We start from the raw sequence: 25201 nt of genomic DNA, 5'->3' as shown, positions 1-25201 counted from the left end.
TCTTTTGTACTTGTCTCTGTCGTTTGTTGCATGACCGTATTTGTCGGTTGTTGTTGTCATTCGAGTGCAAAATGTCATCCGAGGAGGATGAAGTGATGTTATTTCTTGGAGTTGTGAGACGAAGACGTCGTCGGCGTAGGTTTTACACACCCCGTCGATATTGGACCCACCCCTACTGGACTGCCAATGTTGAGGGTTGAAGCCAGTTTTTTACCACTCAACAGTTAAACGATCATCTAATCGACAACATCTACAATGAGCTAAATTCACGTTGTACTGCTGCTAAGGCGTCGCCACAGACTGAGCGGGGAGTGCTGGCTGTGGCAGGGGCGTATGCGCGGGGTGAGGTCTCGCGCGACATGTCTTACCAAACACCGGCAAACCGGTTCCGTGCGACACCTGTCCGATACACAGATGATGCTTCGAACATCTGTCGCAAGCAGTTCGTAAGCTCTGATTTGACAACACAGGTTGGTTTCACGTGCGACGTGCTTCGGACACGAGATTTGTCGTAGACATGATGTCTACGACATCAGTGTGTAACCCGCCTTAGGGTAAAAACTAAAAAGAAGAAGATATCAGCATAGCCGCCGGTAACTTTCAGCGTTTAAGTTCTTTTTTCAAGTATATACCAATTATACCATTCAGGTACTCGTAAAAGTAAAGAAACAATAAAATTACATTTTCATCAGTAATTTCGATGGTTTGAGTAGCTTTATTGATGTGAGAAAGTTACTCTGGAAAAGTACTTTCTTTATCCTGTCAAAAATATTCCTCAAATGTATACTACCTATTGAAATTTTCATTATTACTGTTCGTTAACATTACACCAGCCTCATTTTTATTAAATTATCACCCAATTCTCTAAGATTTTCCATAACATCTCCCCAACAGCAAAACTATCAGTTACCTATATAACAAAGTGCTACGGTAAATAATTGGGGAATGAAATTTACCTAACGCTAAATAAAGATGAAAGGCAGTTACAGACACAACAGATGTCATGCATCTTTATTCAAATCAACAGTTAATCAATTTTTTCCATTTTACTAACTCCACTTCCCACCAAAAAAGAACTATTTTTGCATATTACATGGAAGCATTCTCTCAGCGAATTGACCGTGCGTGAAAATTCAAATAAAATAAAATAAACGAATGGTTAAGTGCGAGGAGCACTCTTTTAAAGAGCGACTACCTTTCAATATCAGTGAGTTTTGCTAAATTTTACACTTTGGGAATGGCATGAAACACACCTACTCCCCTTTGGCTTTATAGGATATATTGGACCAAAATTGGTGGAGAGGCATGAAAGAATTCTAAGAGGATTATTTACTACACTAATTTCCTCATGCGTATTATTTCGAGAAATTCGAGAAGGGGTTTCGAATTGCGAAACGCTTCATTCTTTTTATTTCTAGGAAAGAAAGATGCAGATGAGCTGCTTAGCTATATATAATCATTCCAGCAAAATTGTTGGGCAAAGAAGGCGAGTATAAATAGAATACTGAATGAGGTAGTTTATTTGCTTCCTCCTCGAGCATAGTCGAGTATGCAGTCTTTCTGAATGCAATCTCAGCGGAACCATTGAAGTGCACGTCTGTCGCTCCGCAATGCTTTTGACGTCCAAAGGAAAGGCGCTATCTTAATCGCCTTGTCTTCCCTCGCCCATCAAATCTCCTGCGACGACGTCCCTTTCAGCCGTCGCAAATTAACCACTTCCCGAGATGCACCTCGACGCCGACCGCCCCCACCCACTCCCCCTGTATCCTCCTACCTTCTCCCCTCCCCCCACACTCCCGCCGCCGCCTCACCCCCCACCGCCCTCCTCCCTTCCTACCTGGAAAGAGCCCTCTAGTTGCTGGAGGTTGAGTTTTCGATTCATTCAGATGTTCCGGTTCATGTGGTTTGACTCATCCCGATGAATAGCTCACTCGAATCTTGATAGATTAAGCAAATTATCGCGGACTCAGTGTAAACATAAATAAGAGCGCTCAAGTTTGCAGCGCAATAACAAATGCTGACACTCTTAAATAGACTACAGTTCAGTCCTGCATTTCTCTCTGTTCGTAAGTGTTCAATTCAATGGACATAAAATTTACAAACGAAATAAGAAGTGTGTACACAAACGCTGCCCTCGGAATCATTCGGTCTGATCCATCAAAGATCAACGTGATTTGACGTAAAATAATTTTAATTTAGGTTCCATGCGCAGAAACGAAAAATATGATGGAAAATCCGAAGGCTTTTGTTTATATTGAAACTGATATCATTTAAAAAATTACTTAAACTAATTATTACGTGAATTTGAAACACACCAGTACAAATTTTCTAATTAATAACATTGATAACACATTTGTACATCCACACTCGATTTAACATACCAGGAAGATAAGATCGCCGCAGAAAGGGTTAAAATCGAAATAACCTGGCTTTGACCTCTAAAACCGGTTATCTTTACGAATACTACCTATTTTGACGCAAGATACATCTTAAACAATTCACAATAATTTTTTGTGTTATGTAGGGTATAACATAACAATGGATTACAATGAAAGCTAAAAATAAGAACAGGAACGTTTTGTATTGCTGAGTGACCCGCGACTGAAACCGAACCGAGAATATCGGCTGAACGTAAATATTGACTCAAGATAAATAGAAATTTCCATTGTCCGTCACCATTCACTTCATTAAATGTGCAAAATATTTGGAAAATATCAATTCATTTTCTTTCATAAAATGGACATAGCATTAAATTTATATTCGAAGGTTATATGGAAAGCCTCGTCTAAATTGACGGACATAATACATTCGAATATTCAAAGTTAGGTGATGTTTGAAGACGTAAACGTGTAGCACACATTATTCGAAGCAAGCTCCTCGTAAAGCTTCTGAGTAGGTAGGCGTGATTTCCAAAGAACGTTGAAACAAAAATTTTGTCTTGACAACCCACATTACTATGAGCTAAAGACTTGTCGAAGAACGTGACTAGTCTTGTTCATTAATTTTCTCATATTTTCGGTAAAGCTAGAATTTTCAAAATTGAGAGACGCGTATTTTTATATACTTTGATCCGTCTCATCGCCTAATTTTTAAGGGAACAGTGGCAAAAAATTGACGACCGTCTCAACCCTTTCCGCATGTAAATTGATGACGCCACGAGGTCATGCCGGGCGGGTCACAACTCCTCAACTTCCCTCGGACTCACGCATTGAGCTTACATGGTTTGTTCTTGTTTTAATGGTTGTATTCGATTCCTTTCCTCAATAATAGGTTCTTCCCGGACGAGTAAATGAACGAAAATTCTAATAACGTAACTAACTAATTCAATGCGAGCGGCAACTTATGTTTTTTTATTTTGAGGTTACCGGAGAGAACGGTTGAATGACGAAGATTTCTTTTTGTCGTATATTATCTTCCCTTCCATCTATCCAATTCTTTTAATGAGTGGTGAACAATTTCTAGTCTGATTGAGCGACCCCATTATGCCCTTTGCTTGCCGGCAATGACTCGTTCATTCGGACTTATTCCCTCACGAACGACTCAGAGTCTGCCTAGTGACGCCGCCGGCTGAAGCGCAAGAGACGAGTGGTTTAGAGAAACGAGCGCTGCAAATTCTTTACGTCCCTAGTTTCATTTATGCCTCAACAAGTGCTTTTCATTTTTCCTTTCGCCCCGGCGACAGGAAAAATACCAGGCAGGCGAGCGTCTGGATGACGTCACGGCCTTCACTGCTGGAAAAAGAGACTCTTATCATTATTTTTTATTTACATCCTCCCGCTAAAGACGGCTCTTGAATGACGACGTTCTTTTTGTAACGCTCGCACGGGCCAAAGGAATCCACTGCGGCAGTTTGTCGGCTGAAGCAGCTCATCTTCCCAAATTTCATCCGGTAATAGACTGAATGCCCGTTTCGTGGAGATGAGTAGCACGGCTTTTGAAACGAGATGTCGCCATAGAGCGTTAAAGGGTTTCTAAACATGAAAGACATCGCAAAGCAATTATAATGAGACAGAAAAAGTGTATGAAATATATATTCATAAATACACAATTACAGCGCAAGCCGATGACATTTGAGACTTCTTTTTGTAATATACTTAGGGTTAAAATGATTAAAAATTATATCAAAATGTTCTAACAAAATAAATAATAGAATGGGTCTCCCAAAATGCAAACATGTGATGAGCTCTTATAAATCGGAACTTTATAATGTAATTCAAATATATTTACACACATTTTAATCTAGTCTTGAATGCTTCTACTGAATGCTATGTCTAAAATAATCAGTTAAAGTTTCTACATGTGGAAACAGAGTCACTTTAGGTGATATATTAATCTCTATATAATTAAAGCAAAAGATTATAACTTGAGAAAAGTATTTCAATAATTATCGGAACTTACCATATAATTGATAGATATAAAATCATGTAAAACAAATTTTAAACGACCAAAAGGGAAAGTTCATTTTTATTCATTTCAGATTATACATGCAGATTTTTGTAAATTAATCTAATAATTAAAAATAAAATTTTAATGCATCTTTGTCCTAAATGTGTCTCTACCATTAATTCAATCGCAATAAAATTCGCAAATGTATGTAGTTTCAGAAGGAAAAGATAAACCATTTTATTGGTTTTAGCTGACCTTCAAGGCTCCTAAGGGCTTAAAGCCCTTCATCGGCTTCAGTGCAGAGATTCTTTTTTTTTCTTTTTAAAATAAATTTCAATAAACATAATGGCCGAATATGTAAATTTTATCAGCTTTTGATCAATTTTCTCTTGCGATTCGAGTTTCAGTGACCACACAGTAACCTTTGTGGAAACAACTGCCTAGCCCAAGAAGATTTGCGAATACCATCCAACACAGCCCTTGTTGTTTCATCTCTCCTCTTCTATCCTCACTTTTTCTCCCTTTTTATATTAAAAAGGATGAAATAGTTTGTCACGCAATTTCAAAGAATCCAATTCCCCATTGGCAGTGATGTTTATTCAGCAGATAATGTAACGATATAATCCCGTCAATTGTTCCTTCAAATCTCATCATTAATTCCATCGACACTAAGATTCACATGGCATGTAAATTAATTTGCATGGTGAATGAGGGGTAAGAAATGATTGCTTAGATTATGAGTTGGATTATTATGTCCTGGGAACTTTTTCAGATCCAATAAGTAAAGGAAACTAAAATTTGCTGGATGTTATTCCTGGGAAACATTTTCGCAAACCAACAGGTGCTCTTTTCATGCTTAGTGGGCCAGTGAAAACTGATTGTGAATTTCCATATCAAAATAGAGGCTAGGCACCCTTTTACCTCTGCATTCATGATGTTTTCCCTTTTTTGTGGTAATAGTCATCTTGAGGGTAGCAGGGATGTGTATTGGTGTGTGTAATGATAAGTTTCCATGGCAAAATTATTAAAAATCGACTAATAAAAAAAGTAAGAATTAAGAAAGTGGTGGAGATTGGGATGGGGACATGTCTGGGCTCTGTCACTTTGTTGAATCTTTAGCATGCTGGAAAAAAAATTCCTCTAGCGATGTTACTTTCCTCCAAAATTTGGCCACTTCAATCTCATGATCTAAAGACTCAATGAGATTTGATCTATATCTAGCTCATAAGAGCCATTGCCATTTTCCAGAAAATCAGATGTGTAAATTCAAATGAAGTTGTTTGAATACCACTTTTAAATGGAAACAAAGAATGTCAAAGGAGAAAAAAATATGAACTTATGACAGTGAAGGAGCATGAACTGACCATCCTCATTCTACTTATACCTTTAAATCACCGCCTATTCTTAAGAAAATATTTTCTGGCTTGATGTTCCAATAGATGACTTCATTTTCATAGCAATATTTCAATGCATTGGCAACTTGATACAAATAATTAGCTGATCTGAAACTTAATTTTAACTGAACATAAAGCATAAATAATTAAAGATTTACACTTTTATAAATATAAACAAAGATTTACACTTTTTTCCTACTGCCTTTTATTCTGGGCAAGGGTAAAAGCTCCTCATTTTACAGAAAACTATTTCCATCTCGAGCTTCTCTTGTGCTACCTGGGTAATACATGTGCATTGTAGTATCAAACCTGAGGGTTCCTTATGTCTATTCTCTACCTGTTTCTCTACCATTTCAATGTGTCCCATACCCCAGTTTCATTTGTTCCATACCAGTTACATATTTGTACTAATTCCATGTTGGTTCCTTACTATTCTAATCATTTTTCCGATGGTTCCATATGTTGCATATTGGCCCAGAACTGGTTCTATAACATTTCCATATCGGTTCTGAACTTACCAATTTCAGATCTGGAACATGGTATTCCATATTTGAAGATGTTACACCAGTACATTTTGATAAGGTATGCGTCAGAAAATAGAACCCATATCAGCTCCTCAAGGTTGTCTGTGGTTTATTTATAAACAATTTCGATTATTTACTTTCTTTTCATTCAAAGTATATATGTATTTTAGAGAGCAAAGAAAAACTGTTTAAATCCACTCTCTGTGAATCAAGAAATATTCATGGTGGTCGAGTCTTTACAATAGAGGATATAAATAATACAAGTAAGGAAAAAAGGATTCTTGGAAATAACAATGATAGCGGAATTACATGCAATTAAATTAATAAAATAAATTGTACCACTCGAAAAATTTGCCATGCTGCTAAGGAAATTTTAAAATGGTGTTATGCCATTTTAAAAGTTTCACTAATTCAATAGATGCTACGCTTCATTTCAACACTATTATCAGATTCCGATATCATCCACCCAATTTTTTTTTAATTATGAAATATTTTGTGCAAAAATTCATTTATCAACATCAGTGCATAATAGCTAGCTTTGTTAATCACAACAATTTTTTGGCATAATCATTGACTTCCGCAGCGGGGTACGGTTCCTTCCCACCAAACTAAAGGTCATTCCACCTGGGTAGGTTATCCTTTTCCAGTGCATGGTTGTTTGTGTTCATCTGCTGTAGTAGGTCTCTGACACTTTTTATGCTAACTGTGGAAAAACGTTTTTAAACGTTTGACCATTGCTTGACTACCGCTTCTTCAGATTCCCAAAATTTTTGTTGCTACCCGGGTAGAGCCCAAATGCACTTTCCCTCACTGTAGGGATCTTAATGCGGCTTAACTCTCCCCGGACATCCCAGAAAAACAAAGAATTTAAAAACGTTCCCACAGTCTAAGGGTTAAAGAATTGATGAATATAAATAACCCAGTCAGCACAACAGTAATGGCCACCCTGTGGCCAAATTGTGGTTTACCTGTGGCAACTATGGCTATGGCTAGCCACAGCTTGACTGTGGTTGCCATGCGGCCAGCCATAGTGATGGTTTGCCAAACATGTACCACTATGGCTACACTGTGGATTGTCTCAGGAAGGCCACAGATTGGCAAACCAAACATTTGTAAACATAAGTATATTACGTTAGAGCGTAGGTTTCCGCGGCGATGGTTTGATCTCTGCATTTCTCCAGGGTTTTCTTCCGCGTCAGATTGTTGGTTGACAACAGTTGACCTTCGACCTGAAGACTCTGGCAGGATAGCCAGCGAAACTGTTGTCAACCAACAATCTGACGCGGAAGAAAACCCTGGAGAAATGCAGAGATCATAAGTATACGTATTACGATTGCTATTGATACAGATTTGTTGGTAAGTTATTAAATTGGGAGTTGGTTGATTCAATTGATATCAAGAAAGTGTATTATCCACACTTAAGCCACATTATGGCGGGCCACACTTTAGCCACACTATGGCCGGGGGTCAAAACCATTATGGGGCCATAACGGCAATTGTAGCCCACTATGGCTACTTTGTGTTGACTGGGAAATAATTAGAATCCGTAGCATCATCTGTATGGTGCTAGTAGCTTTGAACAGACAACAAATATTGTATTTAAAATACACCTAGTGTAAACATTTATTCTAAAACTACTAAAATGTTACTATGATACAGTTAGTGCGAAACTATAAGAAAAATGTAAAATGATATCCCTTAATTAGTTTGAATTCTTTGAACCACATTCGATAAAAATACAATAGCATATTAGAATATTTAAATTTGATGCAAAATGAAGAAAATATAGCATTTTATTGCATTTTTAACATTTACAAGACTGATTTACGACCAGAGGGGAGGTCCGAACCCCCCCCCCCCCCCCCCCCCCCCCCCGAAATTTAAAACAAAATATTGAAAAAAACATGAATTTACAAAATATTTATTTAACAAATGAAGTTTTTTCGATAGTGAAAAGTGTTCAAATTAGTTTAAATCCCTCAATTTAGTACCCTGTTTTTCAAAAATTTTCCGTCCTGCTCCCCAACAGAAATTCCTGGCTGTAGACCACTGTAGACCCGTACCGATACTATGATGAAATTGGTTGCAGAACTTTCTTCTAATATGATATAATAATTAGAGTCAACCAACTAGGTTTAGGAACATGGTTACTGCATTATTGCATGCTTAAAAGAAAACCGACACAAGTCACGTAATCGAAATTCGAATCATCACAGCGGCTTCCGCTGCGCCACCAGCCCGACAGTGGCGTCTAGTCGGATCTGTGAGTGTGTGACTTGAACCACGGCGAGTAGACTTGTTGGTGAGGGGGGGAGAAATTCGCGGCGAAGCGGGGTTGCGCCGCTACCCCGGCCACCGTGGCGTGGCAATCGCGTGACGTCAGGATAACAGCCAATCGGCAACGACTAGCAGACAACAGCAAACCGTTTGTAATCGTTTGAATCTAAACTGATTGCCTTCGTCTCACCGTTGTCATGCCTTTGGATACGGCGCGCGGAAAACTCCTGATAACCCTATCAAATTGCATTCATTTCCTCGGAATGAACGTCTGTAAGTACAAAGTGAAAGAATCTTGTAGTATAAGTTGGCCATTAATGCACTGTACGATATGTCACATAAAAACAATCTGTTTTTATGTGACATATCGTACTTAGCGTATAATATTCTTATGTTCTTGGAGTATCTGTGGATTTTTTTCATTAGTGTCATGCTATATATGTGCTGTAAATGGTGTTATGACGGGGTAAATGCTAGTGCAAAGGGTGGGGACTTAAGTACTATTAGGGCATTATTTTCTTCCATGCGAGAGACAGTCATTCACTATAAGATAATTTTCCACGGGAGTACCCTTATATTAGGGAAGCTGGCGTGATGAGTAATCCCTTTGAAGATCGTCCTTTCTACTCCTCCAACACTTTGGCAAAGATATCCTATCTTTATTTCAGATTTGCGGGTGAAAAAATGTTCACCATCGATGACCCTCCACATCTCCTGAAGTGCCCACGAAACATGTTCATGGAATATGACAATAAAGAAGAGGTATAAACATTAGCAAATCCTTAAAAATTGTCAGTATTATGTAAATAACCATAATTAATTATAAATTTTGTTGTAGATGACAGTTGGTGGTGTAGCTATTACAAGGGTTGGAAAATAGACCCACAATGAGGAGACTAAAGAATCTGAGTGGAAGACACTGGGAATATCGTTCACTTCCCCAAGATATCCACCTCTACTCTTAATCCTAGGTGAAGAGAGAAAATGAAAGGGAGCCTTGCCGCCCATGCATTCTGTCGATTACTGTCTTCTCCATTTGGACATTTTTGTTCGGTTAGGTGAGTATGATTTCATACAGATTTGAGAAACTGTAAATAGATAAATTTAGTAAGGGAGACATCCATGTTATTTTTACTGTCTATTGCAGGGTGGATTGATTAAGGTGTGAGTGTGACTGCAGAAATCGTTCAATTCATAAAGCAGTTTTGCAGCTTTAATGGAAGTGCCCAACAGAAGAACTCGAATGGAAATCTTGTGGCCTCTTGCATGATAAATGTCAGCATCTGGAATTTTAGGAAGAAGGTATTGAAAAAGTTTATATATTTGTGATTCGCCAATTCTGTGCAGTCTCTATAGTGGGTATTTCTATATTATGTTGTATATTTTATTTATCAAATTGCATTTCTCTAACAATTTGCATTTCTCTGACCAAGCATTAGCCTGTACCTCTCCTGATGTTTTCACAAAGTTGTATGGTATGGTTTTTTGGAAAGTATCTTTCCCTGTTACTCATTTAGTCTGTTTAATTACTCATGCACCAAGATTCAATAGAACACATCAGTCAGATTACACAACATAGCCAACATTCTTAGCACACCTTACAAAATTATTCGGTACATATAATGGCCTGACTTATTTCAACAATCAACGATGGGAATACCATTCAAGATATGTATAAACATACTGTTTCCTGTGTAAGATGAAGGAGATATTATTTCTTTGTATCTTATGAGATATTCTTTTCTCTGTCTTTTAGGGAAGTGTAATGAAACTTTGTCTTAAGGCCTCACCCTTAGTGAGCAAGATATGAGAAATATTAGTGAAAACAGTAGTTACAGTTTTTGCTACCAACTTTAATAAAATAACCATTACTTAAAGACAACGAGTACCAAAGCCTCTAATTTTTGCATGGCAGTGGTAATACAGCCAACTTTTTGAACAGAGGACAGTAAAGGGCATCATGTTTTTTTAAAATTCATAGCCTAAATGCCTCTTTTTTTTTGATCTATAAAAATGGCCATTGTCTGAGACGAGGAACTCCAATGTATTCAATGAGATAGGTAGAGAAAGTATGACTCACTTTTTGCATTTTTCTTTCAATTCTCCAAAATTATTGTTGCTGTGAGAACAATATTGGTGTCAACAGCATAGGGAATGGATTGGAACCATTTATTTGTAGAAAACTATTTATATGATCATTTATGTCTGAAAGTGATAGGATAGGCACAGGGAAGGAGCTTAATGGAACTCCTTGCTTCAGGCCTGTACCCAGGCAAATGAAAGTTACACCATTTCCTGAGGTAATGACAAATTGAATATGGTCCGACAAGTAGGTTTCAATCAAAATTAGCTATGACACAAAAACCATCAAGTCAAGTTTATTGAGTATCAATTGGTGGTCCACAGTGTTAAAAACTTTTGAGAAATCAAAAAATATTGTAGCAACTTCCATTTTATTATCTAGTGCATTGATAATCTGGTTTTCTAAGTGATGGATTTCAGAAGATGAGATTACTGTTTCCTGCCCTTGGTATTTATGGTTAGGAAGTAAATATCTATGTCCTTATTGATGTTGGGGGAATATGAATTATTTAATCAGTATAACTGCATTTATCAAGGGAGATATTATCGTGGGAAGAAACGGATTGCTAGACAAGTGAATCTCATCTATTTGTCAGCATAAATGTGAAAATTATAACTTCATATCTCAAATGAAACTTGCCTAAAGGAGGTAGTAAAGAAATGCTGCCTTCGATTTTTGGTAACCAAAACGGTTGTTCCATAAGAAATGCACAAGGATAAATGTTTTACCACCCTAAACACTTAAGGTCACTCAAAAAAATTTTTCAAACAAAGGAGTGGATACTGCTTTGGCAAATCTGGACAGCTTTTAATGGAAATTTTGAAGCATGTAGTAGGGCATTTGCAATTTTCTGACATTTTCCGACCTTGAGTTTTACATGATTTCAATGTGGATTGTACGCCCCTAAAATTGATTAATTTGGAAATTCCTAGTAAGTTTACATGGAGACTACTGTTCATTATTCCAGACTTAGGATTCTTTTGAATGCAAAAGTGTATTTTTTCCATCCTTTGAAATAAATAAATAAATATTTAAGGCTGGGTAAATTAATCAAATTTCAAAGTAAGACAGAGAGTTGGGTTTTTCTGTAATCAGAAAAATCTTTCCCGTTCCCACCTCATTGTTTTGTTTGCTTTTATTTAATAGTTCAGTCAGACTGTTGAAAAGTTACTGCAGTCAAAATTTTTAAATACACGAGTGTTCCTACTGCTAATTTGCTTTGAGTTGTATTCTCACGTGTAAAGATTTTTTAGATTAATTCATTTAGTCATTCATTTTACATAACAAATGAGGACCATAGAAGCCTATAGGGGGACTAGTGCAATTTTTTTACATAATAGCTGATAATTCTTGGTAATTAATTGCACTTATCTTTCTTGGTTTCTAAGATCCTCAATTATTCAGTAAAACCTCTTTACATCGCAATGGAGGGGACCAAAATTTGGGCAATTTGATGTTTGGAGGTAGTTAGGCTGTCTCGGGAGTATCTCCTTGGTATGATAAGTATTTTATGAGATAAAGAGGTTCACTACAAAGAGGTTTGATCTCTGCATTTCTCCAGGGTTTTCTTCCGCGTCAGATTGTTGGTTGACAACAGTTTCAACAATCTGACGCGGAAGAAAACCCTGGAGAAATGCAGAGATCAAACCATCGCCACGGAAACCTATGCTCTAACATTACAGAGAGGTTTGCCTATAAATTTACATGTAAAACTGACCGCAGGGGTGGTATGAAGTGTGGAGGTTTATGATGTAAAGAGGTTCACTACATAGAGGTTTTACTGCATATGTACATAATCCTAACAGCAAAACACATTTGAATTTTTAAGGGAGTCTTAAATCATGTGACATTATTGACAATGGTAAGATATTTTCATAATAATATGTTTTGTACCTTGGCTTTACTTCAACTTCAAAAGTCACCTCAATTCATGTGATATGTAATAACATCCCTTTCACTACAGTAATTTCTCCTGTGTTTAGAAATTTTGATTTGATTACTAATTTTGTGCAATATGGATTAAAAACTGGAATGAGATACCATGGATTAGTAGTGGTTTTCTGTTCATCGTACTCTACACTGTACAGTGCAGTATAATCTCCTAAGTTTGATATATGATAAGTACATTTGAGAGATTCAGCCATAATAGTGTGTGTGGAAACCAAATTGGAAATAGGAAAGATTCACTTTGTTACTTTTCATTGATACGAATGCACTTTGAGATATGAATGGATAACTGCAGCTGAAAATTTTTCCAACCGGTTACAGTAGGCTATATGCTTTTTGAAACATCCTACTATGTTTGTTAGGTAGGCAACTAAAAATCGTCAGTAACAATCCCGATTTGGTTGACAACCGAACATCATCTGTAGCCGACCGGGTTCAGTAGGCTACCGAGAATCATCTGCCTGAGTGAATTCTTCCCATTTCCAATTTGATTTCCACCCTTACCAAAATGTCTGAAGCCTTCTCATTTAAACTCAACTGATTTGGGCGTTACTTAGTAGAATGATGAAATATTCATGGTGAAACAAAAACAAAGTACTGTTCCAAAAACTTTTTATTTGGTATCAACTATCTTGTATGATGTTGGGCACGATATGGTGGAAGTTTTAATATTAGTAAAATAAGACATTGCAATATTTCCACTGACTTTTATTATGACACTAACATTTCGTCATTACAAACAACATTATCAGGTGTTGCTTGGCCATACTTGATAACGTTGTTTGTAACGACGGAACACGTAGTGTCATAATAAAACTCAGTGGAAATATTGCAATGTCTTATTTTACTAATGCTATCAACTAGTTTCAACATCATTACCAAGACAATTTGTCTTGATAGCATATAAAAAGTTTGTGAAACAGTATTTGGTTTTCGTTTCAACTTCTAATTTAATTATATTGCATCAAACGTAGGACATTATACTGTAGTACACATTACGGTATATAGCCTGATATTTACAATAAAATTTTGTACATTAATTGTTATGATGGAAGCTTATTTGTTAATATAATGACTACATTTTCAATGTATAAATATTATTTTAATGTGTGTTGGTTGTAACCCATGTTTATTGATTTGAGCTTTCCTAACTTTTTACAATGTTAGTTTAGACTGGTAGAACGTACGAGTGGTACATAGGAGTTTCGTTCCAATTAATTCTTACAAACTAATCCTTATCCGCTTTACGTGTGAATTTTGTGGACTCCTGTCCTGCTTGTTAAAGAATAATTTCTGTTGTAATAACGATTTTTCATGTACAGACACCAGCTCAAAATAAAGGCTTTTGAAGCGTAATCGGATTTTTTACTTATTTGAAGCAGTAATACCCCTATCCTTATAAGATCCCTACAAAATCCTGTCCCTAAATTCGCGCTGGTTAAAGGGAATAAGAAAAAATAATAAGTAATACGTAAATACAGCAATATATGCAGACGACATTGGCAGTCAATTCCGATTGGCTGTTATCCTGACGTCACGCGATTGCCACGCCACGGTGGCCGGGGTAGCGGCGCAACCCCGCTTCGCCGCGAATTTCTCCCCCCCTCACCTACAAGTCTACTCGCCGTGCTTGAACAGACTTGAAGAAGCGCGGGCAAGGAGCTGAAAAGGTCCACCAGAAGGAGTCAAGTATATCAGTTTGAAGGTGAGAATACAGGTAAAATTCTCGATTGACTGATATTAAGCTTAGAAATTGCTTTGCACTCAATTATGCTTCTGCCTAATGATACAAAATATTGAGATGATTGTTTCTGAGCAAGATTGTTGCTTCGCATGCACGTGCACGAAGATTAAAATTACTCGTGTGCACGTCAAGAAATCATATAATTTCGGAAGAAAATACTCTTAGATATTGCTGCGAGCATTCGTCAGCTAAAGTGTTCCTTTACGAAGCAAGCCTAGGTATAGGTTCTTGACGACGCACCAATACGTGATCCGTTCGTTTCGCACAATGACGACTCGCGAGATAATGTTAAGAATGAAGGACAGAAACCCTCGCAAAATATTAAACGTTTGCCGAGTAGAAGTTGGGTCCATGATGTAGCTTTATAAGGAATTATTTATCTAAGGATGTCAATGGGCGTCACGTGTATTTCAACAATCCTCTCGCGAAAGTTAAAGAAATTCGTAAGGTTTATGAACTAGTATTTTTAGTAAATGGCAAACCTTTCACTATTGCTATCAAGGACTATTAATCTAAAATTGACTTTCATTATGATAATCCAGCTCGTATAATTACTCCATCACATTGAGTGAAGCAGATGCTCATTAGAAAATTTAATGACTTTCATATTATAAATATACTTATATATCACTGCTAGTATACGTATAATTTGTTATAATAGTATTATGATATGAGCATTATTTAATTTTCTTGTTGTTTGTTTTTAACTCTTCTCTCAAGCTTAAATGACACAAAACCCCTTGCGTTAGCGTTGACTCCCTTCGTGGACTAGGGACTAGACTCTCTACATGAACAAATTTCTTCGAAGCCCAATAAAAAAAACAACATTGACTACCGGCGCTGAAATTATAAGCGTATGTACGACCGTAGACAAGCAAATGAAAACGTAATGATACCATAAACACATCGATTTATTAGGTTAGGAAGCATTTGATATTTCATGTAATATCCCAGCAAAGAAAAACTGATTTCCATCAGATTTGACACTGATTGCCAACAGGTTTGATGCACTGATTTCCTCTTCCTTGGAATCTTTTTTGAAAATTGGAACAGCTGGAAATCAGTTGGAAAGCAGTTGTGAAGGTCCAATATGGTGGCTGTTTTTCCTACTCATTTCCATGAATGTGGTTTGACTCTGGTTTCCACCGTTCAACAGATTTGAATCTGGTTTCCCCATTCTAGCTATTTCGAATCTGTCTTCCACCTTCATACTGATCTGAACTCTAATCTGAATCTTGTTAGTGACTATTCTCACCTCCTTCAACCCACTGATATGAGCTATTTCCGTCAATCCGAAGTTTCGTAGATTATCTTACAATTAGCTGTACTCACCCAACGTTTCTAACTTCACATATCTATCAACAATCTATGTACACGCGGCAGAAAAATAAGTTTACAAAATGCAACCCAACAAAATGAACTTCATGCAAGTCTCCCATCACAATAAAATAACATAGGATCTTTTAACGTATTTATTAAGAATGCACAACCCCTATTGGAAGTACATATTCAATTGAAAATACATAGTCAATAAATTTGGTAAATTTCTGAGGCAGAATATACTTGAAATCTCATTTTCATGCATTCTAACTTCTAAATAAAAAATTCAGCGATGCATATAATTTACAAATGAAATCTCATTTGTTTTGCCAAGATTAACAGAACAACAACTTTCATCAGATTTCACAATCATGAATAGCTATCGAAGACAAGTTTTCCCGTGATTAAAGAAAAACCACAAGACCAGAAAATATTTCAGATGCCTTTATCAAAGAAAGACTTCTTTACATGCTTATGAAGATAATTTACTCTGCATTAAGCCAACGATATCTGTATGTTTCACTGCAGAAACTTGCCATTAATGTTTATACATAAACACTGTCATTTCACTTAGCACAAACAAACCTGCAAGATACACAATACTCTGAAAATCCTGGTAGGTTCTCGTCAGCGACATAGCGCAAGTACATGTTTTACATATTATATGCAAAAATATTAGTAATCGCTCAAAAACTGTAGACACAAGATAAATTATTCAATGAAAACACAAAATAACCAAATTCCATCAAGACTTTCACTATCACTTAAAAACTGAAGAGATGCACGAATGGCAATAAATTCAACGCTGCGGGGATTTAGCACTGGTTAAATAATACTCCTACACCTAATTAAATTTTTCTCCACACCCAATAACTTCAAAACAAACAACTACAATCACGTAAACATTCAGAACGGAACCGGGGTATCGGCGTTGCTACTTTGGATTGCTATCTTTCGTAGTTAGGTGGCAGCACTATGCCGGTTATATTTTTTTAAAAGGCGGAGTAGGTTTTAACGTGCTTAAGCCGTGTTAGCTATTTAAACTGCATCTTTATGTCATTTGCCGTTATTGGTTATAATGAGTTCCAGCGGGTGAAATGATGTACAATACATAATGTGGATGATGCACAGTAAATTTTTTTTCATCACTTGTGAATTTTTGCAAGACGGATAAGTACATATTTCCTCCTGTACGTCATCATTTTATTTCTGACCAAGATTTTGAACAAAATATTCATTGAAACCTCAGAAAAAGTAATTTTCCAATCAATGCAATAGTAAAGCCTGTGTGAGAAAGGTTTCTACATGACACTCATTTCAGGAGAATTTCTAATTCATTTTACAATTCAACTCTGTTGGAAAGCACTTGTTGGGCATTTCCCCTCCTCCCCTTCGGCGAGTGTCGTCGCCCTTGGGGCTTTCCAAGGTCCAGCCGAGCCCCTTTCTCATGGTTTCCGCCAAGGGGACTTGACTCACACCCTTTTGGAGTGAGGGGGTGCCGTTACTTAACCCTCATACCCTAGCATCCATGCCCTTGCCGATGGCGTGGGTTTCAAGTCAGTGTAGGACAAAAGCCGGGAGCATGTGGACGCGGAGTTTTGGCGTGCGCTTCTCTGCTATTTGCGCGTGAAATAAACCTAATTCGATTAAAGGTGTCCTCGCCTTTCATTTTATCATAACCCCAGTCCCCGCGCGCACTTCTGAGCCACCTTCGGGCCGGATTGCGCGAACAGCACTTGTGGAAAACACTTTCAACTCAATTAATAAGGAAAAGTGTTTCAAATGACATTCAATTCAGTGTCAATACAGTCCATGTGGAAGACAGCTGGAAACCTGTTACAATGGAAATGAGAATCAAATCACTTCCTACCATTCCCTGTCTGCTGGAAAACCGTGAAAATCAGTGTCAAGACAGAGTCCAATCAGATTTTAAGGATTCAGATCAGATTCAAATGAGGTTCAAAACAGTTGGAAATCAGTTTTTCTTTCCTGGGACCTAATACATTACAGTAGAACCCTTACTAATATCAATCTCTCTGTTGGTCTATATACGAGTGTATATGAATGAATGCAACACACACAATCACTTCACAACCAAGTTCACCTAATGAAGACCATTGTAGAAAGTGGAAGGAAAAGAGTTACATGACTATTGACATTAAAGGGAAATCCATCAATATTAAAAATCGTTTAACAAAAAAATTGAACGACTGTCTCTGGAAACAACATAATAGATCACTGAATCACAGTCTTGTCGTCTTTCATCTCTCATGATCACTACTTTGTGAAAGATTTCAAGAATTTAGGGTATTAAATAGTTTACGTAGCCTACATATAGGTTATAGCCTTATCAAAGAAAATAATGCTGTGGAGTACAACAAAATGTTTGACTGCCGAGTCATCCCATGTAAAGTACTGACATGGTAGAACGGAATGAATGATTTGTGCCACTGGGTGCATGTGAGTTTTCTCAGATTTCCCTGTATTTTTATGGCAGCTAGCTGAAGAGCAGGGTCCCAGGGGTGCGCTTCATGATGCTACCAAAGTAGTTTTGGAAGAGTTAAGGAATGCCGATAAGCTACTGGTTTCCTCAGGTGGCTCCTGCTACTGATGCTTTGGCAGTAGAGGTATGGTTGGTAGCTAGTAGCTAACAATTTGGCGAGAAAGCTCTTCAAGTGCAACTCCATAATACCCTGAAAGTTGCCTCAAATGGTGCGAAGCGGGGGGTGTTTGGAGATTACCAGCCATTTACATACAAAAAGAAAATGCTTTAATAATAATAACCTTGCATTTATTAATGTCCTTTATCGTGCAGGGGAAAAACAAATTCCTGGTACCTATCTATTCGGAAAAATATCTCTCTTGATTTATCGTTTCTGTGGGAGCTGGAAATGTGGTAGGGTTCTAATATGATGTCCTCCGTGCTGCTCTTTTAATCAAGCAATCTAAACCTAGCACGCATCCTCCAAGTCTGTATCAGCTCTCAACCTAACTTGTTTTGTATCCGTATTACGCCATCTCTATGGCTGTAACAGTTTTGATGGCTTATTCAAGGTGTAGCCAGACGATTGTGAAATCCTCTTGTACTTTCTTAACGGAAAACCCTCGTAACACGGAAGCCATTGCATACCAGCTGAATTCTAGCTGCGTTCCTGTTTTCCAAGCCTTGCAGTATGCAACCACGGAAACACGTCCCGCAGCAGTTGCAACCCCGGCAACTTGTGCGAGACACGACTGCGTGGTGTGGTGTCTGACAGTGTAATTTCCAACGTCGAGCAGTGGTTTTGAAGCATTCTTGCAAACCACTTTTCAGTATCCGTGATCACTCAGCCATGTATATGTGGTTTTTGAAACCTGGCCTTACATGGAGCATTAATAATATGAGTACAACCATGTTATCACCGCTAAAAAGATCGCGAACTGATGAAGAAAGCAGTCAATGAGTCTGGGGAGCACTCTAAAATAACAGAATAACTGATTGGATAATAATATATTGTTTGTTTAAATTAAATTATGAAAATTACAAGACATTAAAGTGAAAGTTTGGGTTATCCGTGTTTTCCGAATATTCGTGCTGTCTCTCCCCATCAATAGCCCAGATAATTGGGACTATGCTGTAGCTTAATTCCTGTGGAATCATGGTGTCCGACTGATTATCGGTTGTAAATTTGACGTACAGTTAGTCCTCTTCCTACACACATTCGATTTATGAACTTTCAGAGGTATGAATGCTGAAAAAATTGTGCCCGAAATATCAGTTAGCCAATGTGAGGTGAGGTGGCTTATAGGAACTCACACTTATGGGTATATTCTGCACAAAGTAACATTAAGTTCAGTTTAAAGTCGGGAACTGTTCAGCGTTTTGCCCGATCTTCCTTCCCATGGACATCGATTTCCCCCCCCCCCCCTTTCCCACCGTCTCTGGCTGCATCGCACGCCCAGCTAGATCAGTTCGTCACAGTCGTGATTTAACGCACAATAGTGTTGTATTCTGCAGGATAACTGCACTCTTCAATGCCTTGCATAGGTTTATCAATTTACGATCAAAGTCTCAAAGAATGCATCATGTTGATATATTGAGGACTTACTGTATTCGGGAAGGTATCAACCCTCAATTGCCTCATGCCACATTCTTCTTTTGAGAAAATGAAATGAATGTACTTGTTTTTTTTATATATTTCAGCGTAATTTAATTGCATATATTATACTCTTTACTCTGAAGGTATTTTGCATATTAAGTATGGTATATTGATAAAGACTAGAAATTTGACACGCCATGCTTTTTTTTCGACGATTCCTAGAAGAAACGTTCATGTGAACTTCGTTATTATGAACCCTCTACTTTTTTTGTTTCATAAACTTCGTGATAATGAGAGTCTACTGTAATGCTTTTTATGGGAAGGTACAACTTCTCAGGTGCTAATGGCGTGCTTCACTTCTAAACTTGATGCATTGCAGTTTTCAATAGCAATATTTTTTATTTCTTGTGTTTGATATTTGCTACAATGCAGGTAAATTATTAAGGCAGTGTCCCACGGTCAAATTTGAATCAAAGTTTTTGAACCAAAACTTTTGATCCAAACGCATTTGGTCCAAAAATTTGTATGCAATGAAATGAGGTGTCCCACAATGCATCTTAATTGGTCCAAAAGATGGCAAACAAACAAAAGACGATATAAATATAAACAAATGTTGAATCTTGTGAAGTGAATGATTCTGTCTTTTGTAGCAGTCAAAATTGCCAGAGCAGGCCTCTTGGAAATTAAAGAAGCGAAAAAAAGAGGCGTATTGGACTAGGCATTTGCCAGAAAGAGGAAGTGAAAGCATTGGAATGGGTGTTCCAACCATGTTGGAGAAGGAGTTGGTTGCCGATGTTCCTGTAAATTATGTATTGACATTACTTGACGATGAGTGAAAATATTTTCATGTCCCTTATCAACAAGGTTGAGGGCAGAATAAAATGCCAGGAGATAAACAGAGTTCCCTCCAGGAAAATGTTAATAAATGATGGACATTGTATTTGAGATGATGTCATGAATAGTGCCGTAAACCTACATTGAAATCACATTTTTTCTATCCTAATCGAGCAGTTGCTAAAAGGTACTTAGCTAATACTCAATGTGATCAAAACTGATGGCTCTAGTGTTTCATAGGTAATCATTTCTCCAGCTGCTTGCTCGCTCAGAATCGCATGTCCTCCACGAAGCTAACCTGTGGAATTTGGCCTTGATGCCTCATGTAAATCTTTTATTCTTTCCAAAACACCTCTTCTTGTATTGCGATTCTAATAAATCGCATCCTTATTATTTAGCATGAACTCATTATGGGTTATGCAGTTGAGTATTTTCATCGCCTCTCAAGACCAATTTTTGCAAATTTTTACTTTTAAGACCACACCAGGGGATGAAATAGGGGATCATGAAAAAAATAAATACATATATTTATATAACTTCATTCATTAAGGCCACATTTTTACCCTCTGATTTCTGGCTTTTTTTTCATCTACCACAGCACCGTTGTCCTCGTCCTTTTCCCATTATATGTTCCTATCCCTTGCTTTCCTTACCTGTCAATTTATTTGTCGGGACACTGGGTCTAGATTGCCAAAATTAGATTTTTATTACTTGCTAGGCAAGATTAACTTCCTCATCAACTTCATCCTTCAACCACCGAAAAATTTTAGAACATAAAAAGGATGACTAATGACTTCTTTTGTAATGTGTATATTTTGGCAAAAAAATAAATGATAATATAAGTACGTTGGCATTAAGAATGAATATCCTTTGCCATTTATTTCAGTGATTACTTAACGCACCCCGACATCTACATCCACCCTGCTGTAATCAAAGTCATGGCAACTGGATCATCTAGTGCATCAGCCTCCGGGCAGAGCGTAGAGGATAAGCTCTTTACCGGGGTGGTTGAAAGCCCATTCGACCAGTTTGAGGAGATGCTGGCAGCCTTAAACGATGTGGACATAAAACGTGGTGATCAGAAAACCACCCTCCTGCTTATAGCTGTGAAACTGGGTAAGGTTGACTGGGTGGAGGGACTCCTGGCAATGGGGGCAGATCCTCATACCAAGAGCGAGGATGGCCTCTATCCATTGAAACGAGCTGAAGAAATGGCACAGGATGAACCTGGGAATGCTGATCGCCAACTCATTTGGAGGTTTATCCGTATGGTGGAGAGAAGAGACAGAGTCAAGCGTGGTCAGCCCTCAAGGAGTAATGCTGCTGCTGACTCTGGTGATTTGCAGGATGTGATAACTGCTGTGAAAGAGTCTGTTACAGCCTTGAAAGCAGAGATGCCCACCTTTGTCAGTCAAATGACTGGAATGACCGCGACAGTAGGTGAAATGAAAGAGACTGTGACCTCCAGAGATGGGAAGCTCGAGGGATTGCAGGATATCATTATGTCCTCTGCACAAGAGATAAAGGCATTGAAGGAGAAATTGCTGCAGAGTAAGGTGATTTCCACCTGAGAATATTATTCATGATGCTGGTGACTCCTTGGATTTAGGAGTTAGAGGTTTTATGTTAAAGTTTTCAATGTTCCAATTTACCTCCATGAATTGATGTTTTATACAATTTTATGAGATCGTTTTGGATCAGAATATGATGCTTCAATTTTTCCTAAGAAAGGTTTTGAGGCTAAGTTTCAAGTGTTCCATTATGTGATCCATGTTGTATCTTGGATTTAGGAGTTGAAAAGTTTTACAAGATTTTAATGTTCCTGTTTACCACCATGTATTGTGGTTTTATACGATCTTTTTAAGATCATTTTGAATCAGGAGATGATGATTCAATTTTTCCTAAGAAAGGTTTTGAGGCTAAGTTTCAAGTGTGCCATTATGTTATCCATGTTGTATCTTAGATTTAGGAGTTGAAAAGTTTTACAAGATTTTAATGTTCCTGTTTACCACCATGTATTGTGGTTTTATACGATCTTTTTAAGATCATTTTGAATCAGGAGATGGTGATTCTATTTTTCTTAATGAAGGTTTTGAGGTTAAATTTCAAGTATATCATCATGTTATCCATGTTGTATCTTTGATATTGTCAATTTTTTCTAATAAAAAGAGTTGCTCATATTTTATTAATAACTAATGGATATTGTAAGATTAGGGTGTTAGATAATTTGGCTGTTGAAAAGTCAGGCAAGAGGTGGAGACCTTATATACTGATTGGATAAAATGGGGTGAGGTATGATGATCCCTTAAGAAACAAATATGGTGACTTTCATTTACGTTAGGTGATTGGATCAACATTAATCAGTTTTCATTCCTTATATGAGTGTGAGAAGATTTGGTCAACATTTTGTTGATGCATGCTGGGGAAATAAAATTTGTATACTTCTGGTACTGCTATTACATTCTAATTAACATCTCTTGTACACACCAGCGTTAGAAATGAGATGATATTTGCATTGTGATTGCACAAATTTTTTCTCTGTACCAACTTCCTTTGAAATCCTAATGAAAACATGATTATCGCATGATTGTAGGTTTTATTCTTTGTTGTTGTTCTCATCAATGCACTCGCTTCAGATGGAATATGTCTCATAAGTTCTTTCAGGGATTAACATAATGTGTTCTTTGGGTTTTGTCGACATTGTACGAAATCCAAGCCCCCATAATATTTATACCAACTTGGCATCATTGTGTGACCTGGTGGGATTACTGAAGTAAGTGAAACTAATTGGAAGTGCAACTACCCAATTTTCATTTAGTTGGGATCATCTCTGTATGAATAACTTTCAAATTTGATATTTAAATTACTTTAATAATTGCCGCACAATGCTGCCACTGTTGAAGGGCTTCCAAAACCAAGAATCACTGGATTAACAAAGTTACAACCAGAGTGGACTTCCTGAATCATGATTTTTGAATGCTACTAACTTTCATTGAACATGACTTCTACACAATTTTGGCCTCTTGTACCTTCTTGGTAATCAGAGGGAAGTGCTTTATGTTCTCATGGTGTTCTTGAGCTGAACCAATAAGGCAACTTTGATTTGAAATTAGTGTCAGTTTTTCACGTATGTTCCTACTCTTAGTTATCCTCAAGTCAAGAAAGGTAGGACGTGAGAAAACTGACAGCAGGTTCACTGAGAACCATCAAGTTAAGCAACTGCAGAAGGCATGTATAAGGCCTTCTATACTTATGAGTGGAAGTGACTGAATTGATGATGTAGAGTTTACTTCACGTAATGTTTTCTTTGTGGGCTATTCTAGATATGAGATCAGGAAGCAATGCAAAGACAAAAATACATAGGACAGAAAAGATGTCAATTGAGAAATGAATTGAAAGAAAACTTACATAAGGAGCAAATGCATAGACAATGTTTTCATGTACTGTCGCAAATAATCGCAGGACTGGAGGTAGAGCACACTACATACATTAATAAAATTTTAAATGAAAGCATGCGCATTTTTAAGAGCTGATTTTTTAGGTCTGACTTCAATATCAAAATTGTAAAGCCTTTTGTGATGGTTTGCTACAAACGCGAATTGTCAAACGATGGCTGCAGATCTGAGAGTTTGTTTAACGTGAACTGAACATAAATTTATACTTTTCTTCCATGGTTAATCTTGCAGCCATATATTGTGGGAAAAGGGTAAAATTTCATATTACCCTTAATATTTCTGTCTAGAGCCTCCCTTGTGCCAGCTGGGTAATTTACCTTTTATTCTAAATACGATGACTGATAGCATTACTAATGTCTGTTCCCTACCTCAGTTTAATTTGTACCAATTCATTTCCATAAGAGTTGGATTACGAATTTCCCTGATGCGCAGAATGAAGAAAATATAAAATTCTACTTTGTTTAAAATTGATGATAATGACAGTGAGACACGTCCTGTACCGTTAGTGTATTAAATTTTTTCAAGACTTTCGTAAAACATGCAGCTATGTAATAGTAATTATAATCATAGCAAAATGAAGAATCTATCTACCGCATTTCAACCTCAGATATTTCAACCACCATAACAAGCTAACAGCTGCACAGCGGACTCCGATGCGTCATTCCTGCCTTGTGACGTCGTTTCAAATTGATAATTTTGATAGAGGTGGGATTTTCGGTTCATTTCCGTGATTCGATTCATTCGGTTCTATTCATGTGAATGAACTGTTCTTTCATGTCGTTCATAAAGAATCACATGAACCAAATGAACACCGCGAACCGAATGAACAACGTGAACTAAATGAACTCTGCGAACCGAATGAACAACGTGAACAAAATGAACTCTGCGAACTAAATGAACAACGTGAACTAAATGAACTCTGCGAACTAAATGAACAACGTGAACTAAATGAACTCTGCGAACCGAATGAACAACGTGAACTAAATGAATTCTGCGAACTAAATGAACAACGTGAACTAAAGGAACCCTGCGAGCTAAACGAACAATGTGAATCAAATGATTGCAATGAAGCGAAATAATCCAGAGTTAACCGAAAACATTGAAGGCTGTACGCATGAACTTACATAATTATGTATGTAATTATTAGTAAGAATATCT

At 37.3% G+C, this 25201-nt stretch overlaps 1 protein-coding gene and 1 long non-coding RNA gene across 4 annotated transcripts; both read left to right on the top strand.

The window, feature by feature from the left end:
• Positions 1-8592: 8592 nt before the first annotated feature.
• LOC124154173 lies at positions 8593-9769 on the top strand. Its single transcript, XR_006863852.1, has 4 exons — positions 8593-8854; positions 9250-9343; positions 9420-9639; positions 9729-9769. It is a non-coding gene; the product is annotated as an uncharacterized LOC124154173 (long non-coding RNA).
• A 4470-nt stretch (positions 9770-14239) lies between these two features.
• LOC124154172 lies at positions 14240-23175 on the top strand. Of its 3 annotated transcripts, none has more exons than XM_046527734.1 (2): positions 14240-14316; positions 21475-23175. In XM_046527734.1, the coding sequence occupies exon 2, from the start codon at positions 21527-21529 to the stop codon at positions 22157-22159; it is 633 nt and encodes a 210-aa protein (XP_046383690.1). In that variant the 5' UTR covers positions 14240-14316; positions 21475-21526; the 3' UTR covers positions 22160-23175. The 3 variants fall into 3 exon arrangements, with proteins under 3 accessions (XP_046383690.1, XP_046383691.1, XP_046383692.1); XM_046527735.1 differs by having other exon boundaries at positions 14240-14328; XM_046527736.1 differs by lacking the exon at positions 14240-14316 and adding an exon at positions 18173-18302.
• The last annotated feature ends 2026 nt before the right edge of the window (positions 23176-25201 follow it).

This window comes from Ischnura elegans, chromosome 2 (genome assembly GCF_921293095.1).
Source record: "Ischnura elegans chromosome 2, ioIscEleg1.1, whole genome shotgun sequence".
NCBI lineage: Eukaryota > Metazoa > Arthropoda > Insecta > Odonata > Coenagrionidae > Ischnura > Ischnura elegans.
This window is presented reverse-complemented; position numbering and strand designations above follow the sequence as displayed.